The sequence below is a fragment of the Stylophora pistillata genome, chromosome 5 (assembly GCF_964205215.1).
Source record: "Stylophora pistillata chromosome 5, jaStyPist1.2, whole genome shotgun sequence".
NCBI classification, from domain to species: domain Eukaryota; kingdom Metazoa; phylum Cnidaria; class Anthozoa; order Scleractinia; family Pocilloporidae; genus Stylophora; species Stylophora pistillata.
The window spans coordinates 18,077,054-18,100,403 of record NC_142523.1 but is presented as its reverse complement, the minus strand read 5'-3'; the positions used below and the strand labels follow the sequence as shown (position 1 = coordinate 18,100,403).

General features: G+C 41.8%; 1 protein-coding gene and 1 pseudogene across 1 annotated transcript; one reads left to right on the top strand and one right to left on the bottom strand.

The window, feature by feature from the left end:
• Positions 1-4,432: 4,432 nt before the first annotated feature.
• Positions 4,433-8,036, top strand: LOC111331027 (orexin receptor type 2-like; annotated as a pseudogene).
• A 4,502-nt stretch (positions 8,037-12,538) lies between these two features.
• LOC148730629 (uncharacterized) lies at positions 12,539-18,880 on the bottom strand. The gene has a single exon (XM_088761828.1). It carries the CDS (start codon positions 18,878-18,880, stop codon positions 12,539-12,541), a length of 6,342 nt encoding a protein of 2,113 aa, XP_088617954.1.
• Between the last annotated feature and the right edge of the window lie 4,470 nt (positions 18,881-23,350).

Sequence of the window (23,350 nt, the reverse complement as noted above, 5' to 3'; positions counted from 1 at the left end):
TCTCCTATAAAGTGCTGGCAGCTCGATAAACACATTTTCGTCCAAATCCGAGATGACAAGACCTTTCACAACGAAGCTGTCAATAAGACTGTCTTTCTTTTCCAAAGTTTTTAGGGAAATCTGAGTTCGGGTACCATTGACCCCCAGCTGTCTCATCAAGGACTCTGTGCAAAATAAGGAGGAGCTACCGCTGTCCAAAAATGCGTAGGTAATCACAGGAGGACCTGTGGATTTAAACCAAACTTTGACTGGAACCGCAGCCGTGTCTATTCTTGAGCGGTCTAGATTAACCATTCCGTTACGAATGCGAGGGGACTCCTCCTGCGGTGAGGTACTAGCGGAAGGAATGCCAGATGGTCGAATCCTTGGCGCAGTGTTCGTATGAAGAGTTGTTGGATGTTTCTCCGTGCAGTTGGCAACCGTAAATGTTTTCTTTTCCGGGCATTCCTTCAACATATGATTGGAGGACAAACAACCAAAACAGAGGCGCTTTAATCTCAAGAACCGAATCCGTTCTGGATACGGGAGGCGTCTAAGGGCTTCGCAGGCGTCTAGGGCGTGCCCAGAATTGCTGAAGGAACATAAGGCGTCCTCGGTGGGAGGCGTTGATCCAGAGGGTGGCGCACGAAGAGGTGGGCTCTGAAGATCTCCTGCTTGCGTAGCAAGACTTGTTCTACCTCTACCGGATCTATTCTGCTTATCCCTTCGTTCATTCTTGGGCTTTGTGTCTTCAGTAATCTTTCCGAATACGGGATTGGCGATTACCCTTGCTTCATTATCTACGAATTCGGCAAGGTCGTTGAACGTAACAGATCTTCACTCAGTTTCTATTACGTTATCGGCTAAACGGCGCCACGTTGTTCGTAAATTGAATGGCAACTTCATGACGAGCTTTTGTATGGTGCCAGGCTGCTCGAGCTTGGTCCGGTATTTGCTGCATTTCATTGCGTTTTTGCATCTCATGAGAAAGATGGAGCACCTGTCCAGAGAGGCACTGTCCTCAGCTCTCACTTCGGGCCAGTTTAACGCTTTGGTTTCATAGGCAGTCACAATGCGATAATCGTCACCAAATTTCTTCTCTATCAGCCATCGGGCTTCCTGATAACCCCTTTCAGGTGGAAGGTGATGGCACGATCTAACTAGTTCTTTAACATCGCCACTAGTAAACTGTTCAAGGTAATACAACCTCTCAGTACCACTCGAGGTTCTAGACTCAATGAGGTTTTCAAAGGCTCTCACAAAGGCGCCATAGTCCATTGGATCACCATCGAAGATAGGAACCCTTTGCTGGGGAAGACTGCTTTTCTTCTGCTGAGTCGCAAGTATTTCCACGATTTTGTTCTGCTGTTGTTGCAGCGCGTTTTGACGGTGATGCAGCCCTAGAATTTCGTGCAAGGCCCTCTCACTTGGTGATGTCGACGCACCAGAGTATTCATACTCGTTAGCACGTTCATTCCTGTTAATTCCTAGCGAAGGCTGATGCCATTCTGCTGCTTCGGGATTTAGAGTAGAACAACCAACAGCGACTGATGAATGACCATTCTCTCCAACCTGCTTTGCTTCAAGTCCGATAATAGGTGCTTGAACCTTTCCCTCACCCTTCTTGGATTCTAGGTTTATCGGATTCGGCACAAATGGACTCGGAACAGCTTCCATGACTGAAGATAAAACTCTTTCTTTAGCTTTAGACTTAGCGAGCTCGGTTTCAAGTGTAAGACGTTCCTGTTCTTGCTGCAAACGTAGCCTTTGCTCATCTAACAATCTTCGTTTCTCTAGTGCAGCCGCCTCCGCTTGGAGATCAGCAGTACGCGCCGCTTCCTTTGCTCGTGCGAACGCTAAGGATGACGAACTACTCCTGTTTGAACCGCTGTGACTCGAACGTCGTGATTTCTTTGACGAGGACTTAGTTGTGGCCCGAGAACCGATCTGACTCGCTGAATCTTCAGGATTGACCTGAGAGTTCAACCTGAGAAGCTCCTCTGATCCTTTGATCCACTGTTGAGTTCTCTGATAAGAGAGGTCGGCCCGCGAAGACTCTGAATTTAACTGCTCTTGACATCTTGGTACGCTAACGTCATCCTGAAGATTCGACGAATAGGCTAGATGAGCTTCTTTAAACCTTTCAACAGCAGCTAGGAAGCCGGGAAACTTTTCCTTTACGAGATGAACGTTTTCCTCGCTGGATAACAGCGCATCAATTTCATCTCTCCTAGCGCTAACTGTAGAAAGATAGCCTGATCTCTCATTCTTGAGTCGGCGAAGCCTTTCGAGGAGAACGCCTTCTTGATCCAGTTGTTTACTCGGCATCCTAGGTCGAACGCCATCCCCATCACCAGAATCTAAAGCTTTATCAGCGCCAATATCCATTATCTCCTCATGCCAACTCGACAATTTCAAATTATGTTACTGCCAAGAGGCGTGTCCTTTCGTGGCCGCTTACAGCAATGATTCCAAACGCTCGATAGAGGAAGAGGTTTGAACTAGTAAAGAACCAACAAAAATACAAGTTTACAAAATGCAGATATATAAAAAATGAAAGGTGGCTAAAGCGAACGCGATGAACATAATAGCTAAGAACTTACATTGTATCGACGCTGTAGGCCGCGAAAAAAAGGGCAACTAGACCAGATGTTCTCTCGGTGAAATCAACGATGAAACTAAAAAGCTAGAATATTACAACATGTAAATTATTGCGAACGCAGGAAAGAAAAACAAAACGTATTCCCGAGGGAATGCTAATAAACTGAAATAGAATGCAAAGAATGCTAAATTATACAATCATAATCCTCTTGTTTTTCTTCACAACCTAAAGGACAAGAATCAACGATTGCTGAGGAGGAGTTTGATGCTTCAAGAGTACGACCTGGATATAACACACATAAAAGGAAAGGATAACATGATTGCTGACTGTCTTTCAAGAGTGGGAGTGTGAGGATATATCAAAGAATGTTTTACGAACTTTCTTCTTAAAGAGGGGGAGTGTTACAAGGATCGGAATTGTCTAGAAAGTTCGCGAAGGTCAGTGTCACGCAATGTGTTGTTTCAAGAATTTTCTAGAACTGTGACTCATCAGTTTAAAAATAGAGTTTATTGTAATAGTTATAAATAGTTACTATTGTAATGGTTATAAATAGTTACTTTTGGAAACTTCTAGACTCTCTTCGGATGCTTATATAAGCAGCTCGCTAGTCAGGTCGTTGTTGTGATTTGGGACCTCGTTCCCTGTTTGTGATCTACAAGCGATATTGTGTGACAAGTGACAAGTGAAGGGATTTTCCCGTTCGGATGTGATACTGATATTCTACTGTCAAGTCCAGAGCTGATTACCGTGGAGTGCGATACGTCGAAGGAAGTCTTCAGGAGATTTGGCCAAAGAGAAGGACAGTACTTTGCTTGTGGTCAGATAAACGTAGATTAGTACATAGTTAATTTTAGTTGGATTGTTCCAAGAGTGGTCGCTAGCTCGTGTCAAGTTACCTCCCGTTGTTTACAGTCAAATAAATTGTGTTTCGCGGAAATAGCGAGGTTATTATCTTTCTGCCTGTAATCAGTTACCGTAACAAAAGTGTTCAGCAGTGTCCCGATGCATAGCCTGGATTTGAGAGGCTATGGTGAATAAAGTGAAAAGACGAGCACACAAAGTCACTCCAGATTATCTGCACGCTTGGTATACATAGGTAAAAGGAACGAATCATCGAAAAAAGAGGATTTTTAAAGACACCAAAAAAAAATACAACGGCAAGCTCCCCGGAACAGGATCGCCATCCTGACTCAGTGGGACCGCTTTTGCGGCACAAGGGAACTTGGTACGGGGAACTTCCTATGAATGGAGTGCAAATTTTAAGATTATATGTAACAAGTGCAGTACGTACTGCAAGGAACAAGTGCACCAAGATTTTGTGAAAAACTGAGTGTTTTGAGTCTTAAATGGTTTAACTACAAAACGTTTGAATGATTTAAAAATCAAGCTGCAAATGATTAAAATAATGTTGAAATTCAGAAGCGTTCCGATGCATTTCCCTAACGTAAGAGTGTAACAAACTGGTGAACTTGCTAATAAGTGAAAGAAACCAGTCCCTAATGTAATGAAGTGAAAAGACGAGCGTATAAAGACACTCCAGAGTATTTGCATGCTTTGTATAAAATGGGAAAATTAAACAGCAGTCCGATACTCAGCCTGAATTTTGAGTAGGAACTGAGGGTAACTTGCCAATCAGTGGAAGAAAATCTTGCCCAATGCAATGAAGTGAAAAAAAGAGCATTCAAAGACACTCCACACTATTTATAAGGTTTGTGTAAAATGGGAGTAAGGACATATCACTGAGAAAAAAAGGGTTAAAAGAAATTTAGACAAAACGGCAAGTTCCCCGGAACGGGATCTCTATGCCCACTGGTACCGCTGTCGCGGTTCAATGCTTTACCACTGAGCTGCATGGAGCTTGTCACGAGTGGAGAGCAAAATTTAAGATTATATGTAACAATAAGGTAAGTACTGCAAGGAACAAACGTACAAATATTTTGTGGGGAGCAGAATAGTGTATCTCCTCATGCAAAGTGTGTAGGGAAAGGGTAATCTGACCCGCCAATAAGTAGAAAAAAGTGTTTGATGCTCTCTTGAATGCATAGACCGGTATACAAAGACATTCTAGACTATTTATTAGCTTTGTTTAAAATGAAGAAAAAGAAGAAATTCTCCGCCAAAGAATATTTGAAAAGGAAATCAAAGAAAACAACGGCAAATTCCCCCTGACAGTATTTCAGTCATGAATTACTTTTAATTAGAAATAAAGCGAGTACATGTGTCTCTTTGCCTGATCATGGTTTGATTAGGAAAGATAGGAGAGTGTGTCTAAGTGAAACGCTTTTTTATCCGCAGTTTTGTGGTAGCTTTTGGCTTAGATTGAGACAAAATATAGTCAAGAACAGTTACAAAAAGAAAAAGAATGAGACATCATCTGACCTGTCTGACAACAGAGGAGATGTTTAAGACAATGTCGAAGATCAGGATTTAGTATAACGTAAACAAAAAAGTGACAGGAGTTAGTATAACGTAACTTAACGACGTATCCTAACGAATATGTAAATATTAAAATTGAATGGGTAATTGACATCTCCACTGGTGAAAACAAAATACTGAGATTAACATGTGTCGCCGATAACTGAAAGCTAGCTAAAATCTTTGCTGAGGCTTTATAACAAACCCTTGAGCAGTGAGATCAATCTGATGCTAAAGTTGGCGTCTTTGATTCTATGATGCGGCACGCTTTGAAATCATGAAGTCTCAGTTTAATCGTTGTAGAAGTCAGCTTGCTCATAACCTTAAAAATTTTGTCTCTAATTGGAACCACCTTGGTTTGTATTTCGATTTGCAGGAATACACGTCCCCGAACGACAAGAAACTGTTCATTGTGGCTTTGGCAGTGAGTGATTTGCTCTCCGCTGTGTTTGTGATGCCCATAAAAGCCGTAGCAAACGTATCTACGTATCCGTAGCTTCAACGTTTGCTTCAACATCCTTTCGATTTTGTTGAATGGCAATGTTGAAAGCGTTTGCCACCCCCTTTCCACCGTGTTGAAACGTGTTGAAACGATGTTGAATCGATGTTGAAATAGTCTAAAAGCCTTTAAACTTTGCTTCAACAGCCATACAACATTTCTTTTGTTCTCTGGAATGTTCGGAATGTTGAAGCGGAGCTGAAGTCATTTGGCCCCGCTCTTAGCTTAAGCCTGGTTCACATATGATCGCAGACGATCGCAGGCGATTGCACTCGATTGCCAGCGATCGTCTGCGATTATATGTGAACAGCTCTGCAATCGTGTGCAATCGCGATCGCAGACGATCGCAGGAATAGAACCATATTCTATTCGTGCGATCGAGTGCGATCATATGCATGTGAACAAAGCTCTGCGATCGTGCGTGAAGAGTCCAATAATGCTATGCAAGCGGCATGATACAACAACAATCCATTCGCTCTGACGAAGGGCTAACGTTCGAAACGTCAGCTTTTTTATTCGTTACGGTGGCCAATTTACAATTTCAACTTAGTTGATATAACCAAATTACCGTGTTACCCCCACCGACGCAACACCACAGTTTCTGTGGAAACTCTCAGCCTATATTCGCCATGACAACCAGTTGTTTATCAACTTTTACACGTGCGTGTGTTTTGACAAGATGGAAGGTGAAGTTGACACGGAACAGTTTATGGAAGAAATTAGAAAATACGATTGCTTGTTCAATCGCTTTAGCAAAGAATTCTCTCTTTCTTAAGACTCTCTGCACCAAGAAGCAACGTTTCTTCTTTGATCTGGCAGCGATTCTCCATTTAAGTAAAGACAACAGAAGCAGAATGTTAACACCTATTAAAAGTTCAGCGTCCTTTGCGTTTATGTTGGTTGACTGGAGTTACATTGTATTGCCGCTGAATGGTAAACCATGGACTCGGTTATTACAGATCGCTGCGATCGGCTTGGATCATATGTGAACATGCGATTCGCGATCTTCGGTTGAGTGTTTTCAGCGATCGTGCGATCGCCTGCGATCACCCGCGATTATATGTGAACCAGGCTTAAGAGATCTGTATGTTTCTCCAGTGGCCAAAATTCTGATTGTCAGGGCTAATCGTCCATTCGGAGAAATAACTTTATTCCCACCAACGAGTCGAGTAATATCCTGTTCGATGTAGCTCAGTATTTGTTGAAAATCGGCATGACTAATTCGCATCATATCTTTATATTCCGCTGTGTCCTCGATCGCCAATTCCTTCACGATAAATAGCCCCTTTCATCCCTTCTTCTGATCCATTGCCTTGTCTTTCCCCTTTGGGACTTTTTATCCTCATCATTCAAAACTTCTAAAGCTACAAAAACCGCTAATAACAAGCGAACTGAGTTGTAAACATACGCGCGATCCATTGTTTCATTTCAAAATGGCGCCCTTGCCTGTGTCTCAGGCGTGCTCTTTAGCTGAGACCTGAAACTAATTACCAGGCCACTCGCTAAGTTTTGTTGAATGAAATATAGAAACCGTTTTCCCATCCCACCGATCAGCATTATTCAACAACCTTTCAACAGCGTTCAACAAAATCGAATGGATGTTGAAGCCCAGGGCCTTAAGCGCGAACGTATTGATAGCAGGGAAACTGGATCTGCGGCAGAACGCTTTGCAAATTTTACACCCTCTTCAACCTCTTTGTTATCTGCGTTTCTCCAGTAACCATCGGCTTAAAAGCTGTAAATCGTTATGTGAGGTTTGCAAGTCGGATCAGCAGTACAGGAGACTGTTTTCAGCGAGAAAGTCGCGCTATGCTTACCTCCGTGTGGAGTTTCGTTGCGTGTTACACGGCGGTTCCTCGATTGTTCGGCCTTCAAGCGTACGAATTGTGCCCAGGTTACGCCCAGCGCTCTATCACACACTGCAGCGAAACCGGCAAATTTATTCACTACGACATCCTCATTACGTTGCTCTTTTTAACACCGTTGATAGGAACTACATTCAGCTACACAAAAAGTCGCGAAGATGATCCGACAGCACAATGTGTCTGCAATTGGGACGATTTAAAGACGAGAACGCGCTTGGGAAAGAAGCTGTAAATGGCGAAGAGGCAAGGGTATCATCAATCATGAAATCAAACTCAACAAGTCTCTACTGATCCGCAGTCGTCTTCGCCTTTATAATCAGCTGGGTACCGTTTTGGATGATCGTCATTCTCCGTCGCTTTCGTCTTGTCGCAATGATGCCTCGAAACGTTTAGCTCTTTTGTATGTTTCTCCGTTATTTGTCGAATGCAGTCAACCCTTTCATTTATGCTGGGATGGGTCCTGCGTTCCTCTGTAAACACTGGCATGAAGTTCACGTAGCTTATAGCAGAAGAGCAATGAGCGAGGATGCAGCTGAAGTTCCAAACATGGAGTTTTTTCAGTGCGTGCGCCGACCATACTTCTTCGGTCAGTCTTTCTGTCGAAGTGGGTGAAATTTGTCGAATAAGGCCGGTAGATCTTGGACTTGGACCATCCATATCAGAAAATTCCTGTTGATAGAGGCGAATGATGAACTACTTTATTTAAAAAGTTGTGCTAGTATTGATCCTGCTATTCTTGGTTATCATCGATAGAATAAAATATGTTTGCACGCATGAATAGAATTAAGAATCAAAATGAGTGAACGGCAGGTATAGACTGAAATACATTTTAGAGCAATTTAGGCTCAATCAGAAGTGGTCAGAAGAAATTTTTAGCGAAAATGATTTTCAGAAAATTACAAGCCTTAATATGGATCTGCCATGTTGGTGTCGTGGAAGTCGGTTAAGAAATAAACTGGACAGGCAATCCGTGTTCCCAGTTTTGCTTCTGGATTACTGACCTCAGCACTAGTTATAACTCTCACCAACTTGAACAAATGTACTCCCAGATTTCAGAACGACGTATACCGTAGACATTAAAATTACACTTAAAATGATATTGTCATAATGTAGTATACACAGTAGACTGAATTACTACCGGTTCCCACATTACGACCTCGTTGACCAATCAGATCAACGACCAGAGTATTTATACCACCTACGGACGTTACACAAATCGCTTGACTCTGGTGATGACATCGGTGTCGCAGAGGTCATGGGTTCAAATCCCGTACGGGCCTGAATTTTTTCAGGCCTTATTTTCCACTACTACATAAGTAGGGTTTATTACCACTAGAATCGTTTTCCTGCGTTTCACAAAATTGAGAAATAAATAACGAACTAAATCAATACTTAAACAAAATTTAAAACCGCCACGATTAAAAAGCCTTTTCCGGCATAGTATACCGTGTGGTATGACATTCTCCAAAGAGTTTTGCCGCATGAATTGCTTAGGTTTTGTCAGTTTTGGGAAAACAAGTTGAAGCGAAGTTGAATTGATATTTCATTAGTGAGAGCAGTGTTTGGAGATCTCTGTCTTGTATTTCAATTTTACTTCAGTACAAAGCAAGGATGCTAGAGCAGCTGGGGATGTAGTGTTCTCTTGTTCATCGGCTCAACACGCCACCTTTGAAAATGGGTCCATTTACTGCGGCGAATTCACAGGGCCTAATAACAAGACAAATATGTGAATACGCCTGAAAAATGTCAAAACGAAGAGAAGTACACGGGGATTGAACTAGTTTAATATTTAACCGATGTGGAAGTGCATATCAGAGGATATTAACCCATATGCATGCTCATGTGACCAACTTTTAAAGAAATTACTTTGATTGCCAGACCCTTTTATAGAACACTGAAATAAATTTAACTTGCATGGGCTGGTTGGAATTTACGAGGCTTTGGTAACTTTGTCCAATAATCTGAGTTTGTGCTCCAATATTGTTTTCAATAACTGCTCTTAAGTCCTTTTCGCTCCTCGTAGGGGTTTAAATCCAGCAGTGATGTGACTGTGGGTCTTCTGTGACCAGCTAATGCTTTTGCAAGTGGTTAGCACATCACCCAGCGGCCTCAACCTAACCAGTAGATGTATAGTGGGACAGCCTATAACTCCAGGAAACATACGTTCCCCAGTATTCTTTTTCAAGATCTCCCTGGAGATTATCATTATCATTATTATTATTGTTAACATAAAAATTATTACGTATGATGCACGATCCTCGCAGTAGATAGCGCTATTTAAGCTATAGCGCAAATCAGACCTGAAAAAAATCAGGCCTGTACGGAATTCGAACCACTGACCTCTGCGATACTAGTGCAGCGCTCTACCAATTGAGCTAACAAGCCAACTGGGAGCAGGCCGTTAAGTTGATTCGTAATAAACCCGTGAAAGTGAAAAATTATTAGTATAAAATATTAGTTTATTAAATATTAAAAAAAATTAAAATTAAATATTAAAAATATTAGTTTATTAAATATTAAAGTATAAAAGTTATTATTATTGTTATTATGAATCATTATTATTTTAACGTTTGTGAATAAATGAAATCATAGAGTTGAACTGCGGTTGAATAAATTAGTCTGAGAGCGATCTTCGTAGTAATGATCACTATTTAACGTTACGTTGACTCATCACTTCACGGGTTTATCAAAACCATCATAATGACCAGCTCCCAGTTGGCTTGTTAGTTCAGTTAGTAGAGCACTACACCGGTATCGCAGAGGTCATGGGTTCGAATTCCGTATAGGCCTGCTTAGGTGGTGATCATTACTGCGAAGATCGCTCTCATACTAGTTGCCATTATTATTTTGTTTGTCATCTTATATCACTTATAACAAAGGATTAATACAGTTTTCCCATTATAGTGATTTATCGATATTTTATTGTTTTGTAACTATTCGATGCTCTGTAAAAAGAAAGATCGATAATTAACAAAAAAAATATTATCATACCTTTATTATTATTATTATTATTATTTTTATCACTATTTTTACCAGACTCATGTGAGATTCAGGTTTGTTTGAAAAAGTACTCAATGAAGTATTATTATTGATTATATATTTTTATATTACTATATTTTAATAATAATAATAATAATAATAATACGTGACACGTTATTTTTCTTAATAGTATAAGAATGTAATGGATACAGTATCAAGATTCTTAGCTTTATCATAAATATGTCACTATGATGGTGATGACTATGATGATGCTCAAGTTTCTCACTGGTAGATCAACTAGGCGGAGTACAACCAGTGCTGTAAACCTAACATATCAGGAATCTTCGCAAGATGTCTGCAGAAGTCAGGACTGCTGTCATTTCCAGGCTGTCACAGCGGAAATCAGTCTCGATGCCTAGATTTTTAAGGGTCTTGTCCAGGGTGTTTCTCATGCATCCCAGCGATTCAATAATGATTAGGATAATCATTACCAGCTTATGCCACAATCGAGTGAATTTTAGGTCTAGATCGCTATAATGGTCAACCTTCCCCTTGTACTTGCTGTTAATATTGGCGTCTTAAGGTACTGCTACATCAATGATGTTTGTGATGTTATCATTATCATTATCATTATTCTGCACGTTTTTTTTCAGTCAGTTTCAAGTTTTACTTGTGGAGGTGATGGAACAGGACCAACGGTTTCGTCAGTGTTCAACATGTGGACGACCGTATAACTCTGCCGCACAATAGAGCACTTTTCGAATGAGTCTCGTAACACCAAAACCAAAGTAATTACTCTGAGTCGCGATTGGTTTTAGTTTTCTTTCTGATTAGTTGGGAGACCGTCGCGAGTTTAACCATCCAATCACAAAACGAAATAAAGCGGGACCAAAGTGAACGAGGACACCCCACTGAAAACTGTTCTAACAACCTAGGGAATTGACATGCAGCTCAGAATAACAATATAGACGATCAAAATACTGTTTTTGAAAATTAGTCACGAGCACGGCGCGTCAAAAGAGTATTCTCGAAACTCGCGCCAGTCTTCTTGAGCCTGCGAAGTGATTACGAAAATTAATGGTGGAACGGTTTTCAAATCGAAATTTCTCGCCCCAGAATTGACTTTCAACTAAAATTATTATTGAAAAGGCTTTATTAATCACTAAAAATTCATATTATAATGAAATAACTGAATTTTTCGGGTTTTCAAACTATAGGGCGGTTTCATCAGTGCTCCTTTAAAGCCAGAAAGCAATGGCTGCCTATGAGAGCGATATTCGTAGCAATGATCACTATCTAGGCAGGCCTGTACGGAATTCGAACCCATGACCTCTGCGATACCGGTGCAGTGCTCTTTTAGTTTCAAAACGGGTTTTTTTAAGTGGCAGTCCTCGGCCATGCGAAAACTGATTTCACTTTGTGATTGAAAGTGAATGTAAAAAGGTTGTTGTTGTTTATCAAAAGGTTGACAAAGATCTTGCTTCCACTAACCAAAACATCGTCAAAAATACGATTAACGAACTCATAGCTAAACAAGAATTGCCGGCTACTGCAAAAAATCTCTGTTGTTTATTTCACAGAAACATTTGCCCGAGTCGAAAACTCGACTCGCCAGTAAAGGAGAGGTTTTCTGCAAACAGAAAACACGCTTAAAACAAACGAAATTACAACATTAACAACTGAAATGAAAACTCACCGACTGTTCGAGCTTAGGGTTTTCATACAATGACAATAAAACAGCAACCAAACATTCTCGAAAATGAACGTGACGATTTTCCTCTCAAAGCACATGGGAGATTGCCCGGATGTTTACGTGAACATAGGCCCGCAATGGGAGTTACACCGGCCCCTAAATGAAATTTACACAAACTATTTCATTTACAAAGGCTATCTGCGACCAGTGCGATTTAACGTGAAATAACGCGAAGCTACTCAATACAAGCAATATAAACTAACTGACCACATCTTAGATCAATGTCATCAGGTGCCGGCGTAAATACACCTAATTATTTTGTCGTCCATATAGATCCACACCAGTTCAAAATATGTTACAAATGTCAAATGCCAGGCCATTGTAGTCTATAAGGTTAGATCAGAGTCTGCGTCAAATAAAACTTTGTAACGCTGCACAGACACGTCCATAACGTCAAGGTGCTACATGAAAGTGTGATCGAAGAATCACCGGATGATTCTAACTAACTAGGAATTTGACAATTCAAGACGACACAGCTTCGTAATTGGTCGTACGAGGGTAGTCACTGTCGTTTTCACCTCCCTCTGTCTTTGGCGCTTCGCGCGGGTCATGACGGTAGAACTGGTCCTAACTCTTGCAGAACGCACAAGCCCATCTTCACTAGGAAAGACTTCAATGATTCGCGCGAGTGGCCACTGTCCTCTGGGAAAGTTTTTGTCAGCTAACAGAACGACATCTCCCACTTTCAGATTCTCCTTTGCTTCATTCCACTTCTTTCGTTCTTGAAGGGTCGGGAGGTATTCACTAATCCACCGTTTCCAGAAGAGATTTGACAGGTACTGCGCTTGTTTCCACTGGCGTTGACAGTAAAGATCTTCTTTGTCGAAAATTCCTGGGGGCAAACTGGAACATGGTCGCAAGTTTAGAAGATGGTTTGGGGTCAACGGTTCTTCATCCATAACATCATTACTGTTTCGCGTCAAGGGTCTACTGTTGAGGATGTTAGTCGCTTCAGTCAGCACGGTGTGAAGCACTTCGTCACAGACCACTTGTTCCTTCAATAGGGCCTTCAAGATTTGACGTACGGACCTGATCATTCTTTCCCATGCCCCTCCCATGTGGCTTGCCCCAGGTGGATTGAAGATCCACTGAATTCCTCTTTGAGCACAGAATCCATCGATCCTTTGCTGATTCCATTCTTCAATCGATTCTTTCAACTCCTTGTCTGCTTTAGTTAAGTTCGTTCCACAGTCGCTCCTGATTTCCTCGGGACATCCTCTCAGGCAAATGAATCTCCTCAATGCATTGATCATAGAATCTGTATTCAAAGTATTTGCAACCTCAATGTGTATGGCACGGACTGACAAGCACGTGAAAATACATCCATATCTCTTGACTCTACTTCTTTTCTGCTTTACTTCTATGGGGCCAAAAAGATCCACCCCGACATATGTGAATGGAGGTTTATGTGGGGTGATCCTGTCTTCAGGTAACTTTGCCATGAACTGCTCTCCGGTGGGTGCCTTTCGTTTTTGGCAATCAACACACTTTCTCAATACACGTCGTACTGCAGAGCGTCCCTTTATGACCCAAAACCTTTCTCTCAGTGATGATAGCACAGATTCCTGGCCCATATGGCCCACATTCGCGTGGTTGTGCCGAATAATTAGTTCTGTCACATGGTGATTATTGGGTAGAATGTAAGGATACTTCAAATCTTCGTTTACAGGAGCACTCTCTAGTCTTCCACCAACTGCCAGCAACCCGTTTCTCAACTTAGGATTCAATTGGAATATCGAGGAGCCCTCCCTCTTTAGTGCCTTCTTCATCAACCGTTTGTTTGCGCCAGGCGAGATGTTACTGAGTGCCTCGAACACCCTTGGAAAGGTAGCTTTCTGGACCTGACGAACAATTTCCTCTTCAGCCTTTTGCAGCTCGAGTGCGGTTAGTTTTCCAACTATGTTTCCTGAACTAATTAGAGGAGATGCATCGTATACTTCCTGCTTGCAAACTTTGCTCTGGAGAAACTTCCTGTAGCGTAAAATCCACGCAAACGCTTTCTTCAATTTCCACCATGAAGAGTAGTAATGTATCAAACCTCCTATTGAATCTTGTACAGCAACAGTGGTGTAGATTCGGCTTTCCTTTCTTACTTCAGGATCGCTATCTTTCAAGGGGGGCACCTCAATGGTTGCTGGCCAACAGGATTCTTCTTCCCAAAGGAACGCTGGACCATTTAACCACCGCTTGTTCTTGATCATCTCGTCAAGCCTCAAGCCTTTGGATGCATCGTCTGCTGGATTCTCATCTCGGTTGACGTATCTCCAATCTGAGGTGGATGATATGCTACAGATCATGGTAAGGCGATTCGACTCAAAGGTGTGAAACCGCTTGGTGTCATTTTTAAGGCATTTCAATACGGTAGTAGAGTCCGTCCAGTACTTCACTCGATCTATCTTGATTTCCACTTCTCGACTTATGATCTGGTACAGCCTAACTGAGATAACTGCTGCTGATAATTCCAACCTTGGAATCGTGATTTCGTGGATGGGGGCCAGCCGTGCCTTTCCCATGACAAAGCTGCAATGGATGTTGTCGAAAACGTCAACAAGGCGTAGATAGGCTACTGCTCCATACCCTACACGAGATCCATCTGAGAAAATGTGCAACTGAACATTCTTTGTTTCGCCAAAGTTCTTCGGCTTAAAACATCGTTCGATTTGGAATGCTTGCAATTTTGGAAGGTCTTCTAGCCAGTGTAACCACTGAACCCTTTCTTGTTCACCAATGACACCGTCCCATCCCACTTTCTTCCGACAAAGTTCTTGTAGTAATAGCTTGGCCTTCATTATGAAGGGGGAGATAAAACCAAGTGGATCAAATAATGAACTAACAACTGACAACACTCCACGTCTAGTCATTGGCTTCTCTTCCAGTAATCGCTGAATTTTGGCTGACACCTCCCAGATGAATTTGTCAGTCTCTACATTCCATTTTAAACCAAGCGCACACGCTGTGGGCAAATCTTCTATGTCCAAGTTGACCACTGAACTTGCTCTTTCAGATTGTGGTATTTCAGCCAACACCTTCCGGTCATTGCTAAGCCATTTTGTTAACCTGAAGCCACCTTTTGCCAGCAATTCTCTTAGTTGTGAAGACAGCCTTATTGCAATCTCTGGTGAATTTACAGACTTCATCAAATCGTCGACATACATGTTTTTCTTCACGGTTTGAACTGTCACAGGGTCGAATTCTGATTGATAAATCGATGCTGTTTTCTTGAGGCAAAGGTTTGCACAAGATGGAGAAGAGGTCGCCCCAAATAGATGTTTCACCATGCAGTACTCTCGCGGTTCCTCGTTCAAGTCTCCATTGGGCCACCATAAGAATCTCAACGCATCCCGGTCCTTGGGCTCGACGTAAACTTGATGAAACATGGCCTCAATGTCGGCTGCGATGGCGATAGATTCTTGGCGAAATCTGATCAATACTCCTACTAAAGGATTTGCCAAGTCAGGGCCTTGTAATAATTGCTGATTAAGGGAGGTTCCATGATACTTTGCACCACAATCGAAGACCACTCTTACTTTTCCTGGTTTCAACGGATGGGTCACAGGATGGTGCGGAAGGTACCAAACTGGTCGATCTCTCACGTCTAACTCTTCCCTTCGAACTCTCTGGGCATGCCCACTAACTATGTACTCTTGCATCGTACTTCGGTACTTCGTGAGCAACTCTCCATCTTTAAGCAGTCGTTTCTTCAGAAGTTGTAACCTTTGTTCCGCCATTGGTTTATTGTTGGGGAGATAAGGCAATTCTTCCCGCCATGGCAGAGCAACTTGAAAGTGGTCACCCACTCTTTGTAGGGATTGTTCCATCTTGTCTAAGGCTTTGTTGTCTTCAATGGATGGTAGGGTATCTATTCCAATGGAAGAGTCACCAAAATCTGTTTTCCAAAGTCGCTCGAGTTGGCGATGTAAGAATTCATCATCAGTATGGTGTTTAACATTAAACGGCTCAGTGTTGGCGTGGACTCCCCTTTGCCTCCACTGACTTTCCTTCGTGCAGACAAAATTCACTGAGCAACCGTGATCCCCTTTCTGACCCTCCATTGGACCCATCACTGTCCATCCCAAGCTGTATCGGATAGCTATCGGCTCATCGTGGTCACCAGATTTACATTCAAGTGGAAGGAACAGGCCAGGATTCTCTTTGAGCCCAATCAATAGCAAGACTTCTCCATATTCTAGCACTGGAATGTCAATGTCTCGAAGATGAGGCCACCTAGTAAGGTCTTCTGTCTTCGCTGTACAACTTGTAGAAATTGGCATATCATTGACTGTTTTCACATTCAACAACTCGACAGTAACTGATTCATCCAAGGACTTCACCACCAAATCTACAAGGCAACCTTCCACCTGGGCTGAACCCGTCATTCCAGTCAATGTGAAACTAAGTCTATTTCCATTAAGCTTAAGTTCTTTTGCCAGCCTTTCATGGCACAGTGTCACCTCCGAACCATTGTCAAGCAGGGCATACGTTTCGACCATCCTGTCGCTACCCTTTCCTTGAACTTTGACAGGCAGGATCCCAAGACAAACTCGGTTTTCTCCGGCCCCAGTGGCCGCTACAGTTACTTCTCTATCATTCCCGGCCCCAGTAACATTAGGAAGCAAAGCATTTTCTTGTCTTGCTCGCGATTGTTGTTCAGCATCAGCATTAGCTTCTCCTCCGGTTCCTGTAGTGTGACGATGCATTAGAGTGTGGTGGTTACCTCCACAACTAGACTTCTGGCACTTGAAATTCACTTTGGGGCACTCCTTAGCTATGTGTCCCTTTACAAGACATTTGTTACAAAGTCCACCTTGTTGCACAACTTTCCTTTTCTCTCCATATGTGAAACCTTTGAACCTTTCGCACTTCCAAATTTCATGTCGCTCGGAACAAACCAGACAAGGAGCTTGATTCTTTACGAAATCTGGCCCTCTCTTGATCTCATTCTGACGACCACTGGTTGATCCAGTTCCAGTCAAGAACGTTGATGAGCGGAGGTGAGGTTTGCTCTGATTCCCCTGACTCCTTCCGAGAATTGTTTCTTTAGAGGGTTCAGAGTTCATGTCGTGTCCGAATTCATTGTCCACCAACTTGGCTCGTTCTTTGATAAATTTTACAAAATCTCCAAACTTAGGTCTACGATCTGATACTATAATTTTCCCAGCGCACTCGGTCCATTTTGCTCGGAGGAACATTGGCAACTTTTTGGTTAGCTCTCTCAAAGTGTTCATGTGATTAAGGTCAGCTACATATTCAGTTCCCATTCCAGTCAAGGTTCGATCAGCAGTGTCTAAGTGTCTACTAAATTCTAATAAGGAAGGTCCATCCACATTCTTCAGCCTAGGTAAACGTAGCAATTTCTTAATTTGCGCATCTGCAATTACGTGCGGTTTTCCGAAGTTCTCGCGTAATGTTTCTTTCGCCACTCGATAACCATCAGAAACTGGTAAATTCTCACAGCTCTCGACCGCTTCTCTTGCTTTTCCAGTGCAGTGTTGGATCAGTAGTTGGAGACGCCTAGAGTCGTCAGGGTTGTCCTGTTCCAAATAAGTTTCGAAGTTGTGAATAAATGACACGTATCTAAGTGGGTTTCCATCAAACTTGAGGTATTCGACTTTTGGCGAGGTAACCACTTGCCTCAGTGCCTTCACCATTTCCCTTCCACTGTCAAAGTGCTGTACCTGCTGTGCTGGTGTTGTGTTACACGTCACATTTTGTGATGTCTGGGCTCGCGGCATTTGCCAAACAGAAGACCACGATTCTCTGACGGGTTGTTCATACAGTGCTTCTGAAGACTTAATACTGGGTACTACAGAATCAAAAAACAAGGGTTTCGAGTCCCCACTTGGCAAGCGGGAAGTAGTGTGCTGCAATTCCCAGGGCTGAAAAACAGGTACTGTTAACGAACTTATGATTGTGTTACTTGTAGGTGTCGCAGATGATGTAACGCCACCAACAGTTCCAGAGGCAGGATTGTCTAAGGAGGATGTAAATCTAAGTTGTTTGGAACTTGACAGATGAGAGACTGGTTGTAAGGTCGCGTAACCATTTGGCTGAGCTGAGTTACACGATGAGGCAGGAACGACGAGGGCTTCCCGTTTGGGGTGTGGCAGAAATGATCCAGATACTGTTTCATTTAAATAATTAGTCGTAGACAGAGATGGAATAGTAGAAACTTGTGGTTTGGGGGATGGTGTTCGATTCATTGTAAAGGGCTCTAAAGTACCCTTTAGTTCGGTCACACCTTGTAATTTAGGTGGCTGACAATGTTCCCTTTCATGACTAATTGATAATTCCATGCCTCTTCCCTCTTCTCCTGTTTCTTCTTCATAAATTTTTAATGACATAGCAGCCTTTTCTGCCTCCATTTCGGCTTCCATTGACTCTCTATTCCTTCGAATCTCTTGTTCTTCTTCGTCCAATCGCTGGCGAATCTTCAATTGGCGGACCTTAAGCTGAGCTAAAGCAAGGGCTTCTCTTTTTCGGGACACCGTACTCGAAGATGTCTTTGAACTCGATTTGGAAGCTTTACTGCCCGGGCCTTTACGTCTTAAGCTTGAAAATACACTGCTGTGCTGATACTCGGGTCGCCACCATTTTACAGCGGTATCGAGATTTAATTTTCGCTCCATTTGCTCCTTATAACCTTTCTCAGCCTTTTCCAACGCCGAAGCGTCAACACCAACAACCAAACACTTGCAGTATTTATCATGAGCATCCACAAATTTAATCCATCCATCGTTAAAATTTTCCATTTCCCTTGAGATTTCGTCCTGGGTTCCGCCGTTTTCCATCAAACGGGTAATTTCGTTGTATATTCTGGTCAGATTTCCAACATAGCCGGAGCGCGAATTGTTTAGAGTTTCTTCTCGTTCAAATATCCCTCGACGTCTTCAACTTCGTCACGCGAGTTAACTTGAATGTTTCCTGTGCCGTTTTCTTCTTCCATTTCCATCGAACCGCCCAACGCGGTCATGTGTGTACGATCACTCGCTTGTTGATGCGAAGAATTCAAATGTAGCTCAAGGTCATCTTCCATAATTCCAAATTCGAAGTGTTCCAACCGAACAATATACCCGAAACAAAATTACGATGCCTCCACCACTTCCAAATACTCTTATGGAACAAGTTAAACCTCTAAACTCCACGACCAATTCGTAGAAGTCGAAAACTGTTGTTTGTTTCACAGAAACATTTGCCCGAGTCGAAAACTCGACTCGCCAGTAAAGGAGAGGTTTTCTGCAAACAGAAAACACGCTTAAAACAAACGAAATTACAACATTAACAACTGAAATGAAAACTCACCGACTGTTCGAGCTTAGGGTTTTCATACAATGACAATAAAACAGCAACCAAACATTCTCGAAAATGAACGTGACGATTTTCCTCTCAAAGCACATGGGAGATTGCCCGGATGTTTACGTGAACATAGGCCCGCAATGGGAGTTACAATCTCATCATAACCACTCCTAGAACTTCTTGCATTTACTTTTTACCTAAAATTCACAAACCTAACAACCCAGGTCGGCCCATTGTCTCGGCTTGCAGTTGCCCTACCGAACTAATTTCCAGTTATTTAGACAAAATTATGGCTCCCAACGTCAAAACGTTACCATCGTACATCAAAGACAGCCAACATGCTCTTCAAATCTTTCGCGACTTAATTTTCTTGGCCAGAACAAGCTTTTTTCACCATGGACATTAAATCTCTTTGCACTGTCATTCCGAATGCCGAAGATCTTCTGGCCCTCAAAAATGTTTTGGATCAACGTACTGTTAAGGAACCTAAGTCTGAAACCCTACTTCGCTTAGCTAAACTAGTGCTCACATTAATTGTTTTTCATTCGGAGACAACTTTTTCAAACAAACCAACGGCGTAGCCATGGGTACCAAAATGGGGCCCAGCTATGCCAATCTTTTTGTAGGTTTTGTCGAGCAACAATTTTTTAGTCAATACATTGGCCCCAAACCTGAACTCTACGGTCGCTACATTGACGACTTTATCGCGCTACCTCCTCTACCAGAGAGGAGATAACTCAATTCATAATCGCAGTCAACTCTTTTCACCCGGGTCTAAAATATACCTGGGAGATTTCCGACAATTCTTTATCTTTTTAGACATCAAAGTTTCAATTGAAGGCAACGGTTTGTCCACTAGTGTGTATTACAAACCCACAGACTCGCATAGTTACTTGTTGTATTCATCTTTGCATCCATCTCATGTTAAGAATTCCATTCCCTTTCCTCAGTTTCTAAGACTTCGTCGTTTATGTAGTTATGACTCTAATGTTTTCCCACAAATCAGAGTCAATGTGCCAGTTTTTCGAAAAACGTGGCTACCCTGTTTCTGTCGGTCAAGCGGGTCACCATCTCGCCCAACTTATTGATCGACAGTCAGCACTACAAACGTACAACTTTAAATTACTTCAAAACGATCCAGAGACTGGCACTATCTTTTCGCAACCTCCGCTTATTTCATTCAAACGCGACAAAAACATAGGCAATTTTTTGGTGAGAAGTTCGTTCCAAACTAATCACCAACCCGGCACTTTTAAATGCGCTCGCGCACGATGCAAAACTTGTCCCCTCATTGACAACGCTGAGAAAATTTCAGGACCCAAGCGATCCATTAAGATCACCGATCACTTCACGTGTACCTCCGCCAACGTAATATAATGTATAACTTGCACTTACTGCAAAAAGCTATACATCGGCGAAACAGGAAAAAGACTAGGTGATCGATTCCGAGAGCACCTTCGCCACGTAGAAAGAAATGACAAGGACGCATCCAAACCAGTCGCTAGGCACTTTAATTTACCTAATCATTCCAAACAACATGTGGCAATCAGCGGTCCTTCCTTACATTTAGGCAACACGGAAAGCCGCAAAACTCTGGAAAAAAATTAATCTTTCAAATCAGCACTCTTAATCCCACAGGTATCAATGAACGCTTTTCATTCCACTAATTTATTCTTGTTTTTCTCGTTGCCATGTTTTCACCAATGGCGTACCTCCGCTTCTACATATAAAAACACATACAACCCACAATTCCTCCATTCGCTTTGAAGAAGGGCTAACGCTCGAGACGTCAGCTTTTTTATTCGTTACGGTGGCCAATTTAAATATTTCAACTGAGTTGATATAACCAAATTACGAATACAAAGCCTGGCGTCCTACTTATAAGATATTCTACGGCAATGGTTTTGTTTTAGTTGATGTAAAGACTTCAGCTTCGAAGGACAGTTCTAGGACGAAGACTTCGCTACACCAAACGGTGAGTTTTGCATCAAGTTTTGGATGCAAAACAGAAATTTGTAATGCAAACGATCCAGGTAATGGGTGCTTTGCTGCGATGCAACAACACAGTTATGGCTTACTTTGAAGCTCAAAGCTAAACTCAGAAGTCGTACTTGTGCCAGATAAAAGACCGACCTCATATATTAGAGGAAGTCGCCTCCCTATACAGCTTGTGCAACCTCTATTGCGAAGTTACGGTATATGTAGCTTACGTCATGTGTCTTTTTCTGACTTGTTTGTGATGTTTTCGGGAGAAAAAAAATATACTTACCTAAAAGTTAACATTACTTTCAGAAATTAAAAAACAAACCCTAAAGCCTTCAAATTGATTAAACAGAGCCATATATAATATTGTTTATAAACGGTTTTACCCTCCCAAAGAAACTACTCTCCCTCGATCCAGAGTAAAACTGCTCGGGAAACTTCTGTTGGTAAGTGCGCAGTTTAAGTTTTATAGTACAGTTTTATATAGTTTATTGTGGCATACGTTGATTCTTTTCGTCAAGGCTGTTGGCCACGGCTAAGCATCTTTTTTGTTGAGTTCTCACTTTTCAACTGGTGCCACATTCGTCTGAGCACAATCACAAGCTGTCTCGCTTTGCTGGTCAAGTATCATAGACGCCAAGCCACCGAGCGTAAATGTATCTCTTTATTTCGCTAAAGCTTCTGGTTTCGCATATTTTCTATTTTCAGTTCGAACTCTAAAAATGGATATTTCCTATTTCAAACAAAACTTAACCATTAAGTTTCGGGCTTTCCTTTCTTTCAGCTTTGTTTTAATGACGTTGAAAACAACCCTTATTGTGTTTATTATTTGGAAACGAGTTCAACCATGTTTTCAAAGATCATCACCGTTTTGTTTGCTGTTAATGTTATATCTGCTGCGAACGGATTCATTGATTCCAAGTTACGGGTGCTCGAACCCATCTTAAAGTGTTATGAGGGTAACGCCCCTGAATTTGCCGGCGAGAAGGCAATGGCATCAGGCCTTAATGTCGATTCAGACGCCAACGATCTTAAATTGTCGTGACTAGTAATTAGGGTAAGTTCACAAAGTAAATTGATGCAAGGAAAACTAAACCAAAATATGTTTAAACGAGATTAAATTTAACTCATTCATCCATCCATCAGTCCATCCATCCATATGAAATACGAAAAATCCATGGGAGCTTTAAAACACAAATTAGAAACTCTCAATTTCTCTATCTTATCTTCACTTAACTTGTAAGATTCCTTTTTACATATTACGTATTCCTATCTAATATATTGATGTAAATTTGTACATAATATTTTAAAAAACTTAATTGCAATTATTATAGTTCACGGCTTTTGGGATGAACAAAAAAGCAATGCATTGTAATTTTTGATCAAATTTATTTGGTGAAATAAGGTTTTCTATCTATCTATCTATCTATCTATCTATCTGTCCCTCCATCCATTCTTCCGAGCTGAAAATTTATGTTCCGTGTTACTTTGTTTTCAATTTGTGTAAGGCGTTGCGTATTGAGTGAGTGGACACTGGGTCCAAGTGAGTGGAGACTGTGTGCGAGTTTATGACGTATTGCAAAAACGTAAGCTTGACGTTCGGGTTGAGATAATCGGAATGAAATGTAATGTCGAAGTTTTTCGTTGCGTTAAGTGAATAAATCGTTTATTTTCATAGTCCTTCGAGCCGGATTGATCTGGATTCATTTGGAGAAACAGTATCGACGACTGGTCGAACGAAAAGGAGTGTTTGACTTCCGTTTGTTGCTGCGAAGAAGTCGGTTTTTGCATATCGGCGATTGGCGCCGAAACACATGTGTATTGCATCAGCACCTTGATCGAGTGGAACTTCTTCGAATTTGCAGAAACTGTGTTACTTCGATTAGTTGAGGTCGGTGAAATTTGTGGTGTTTGAAAATGTCGAAAGATTTAGAAGCTATCAAGAAAAAGAGAAGATTTCTGAGAAAATTTGTCACAGACAC

Bases quoted from the DNA above. Each gene is read 5' to 3' on its own strand.
- LOC148730629 (XM_088761828.1), bottom strand. From the start codon at position 18,880: ATGGAAAACGGCGGAACCCAGGACGAAATCTCAAGGGAAATGGAAAAT.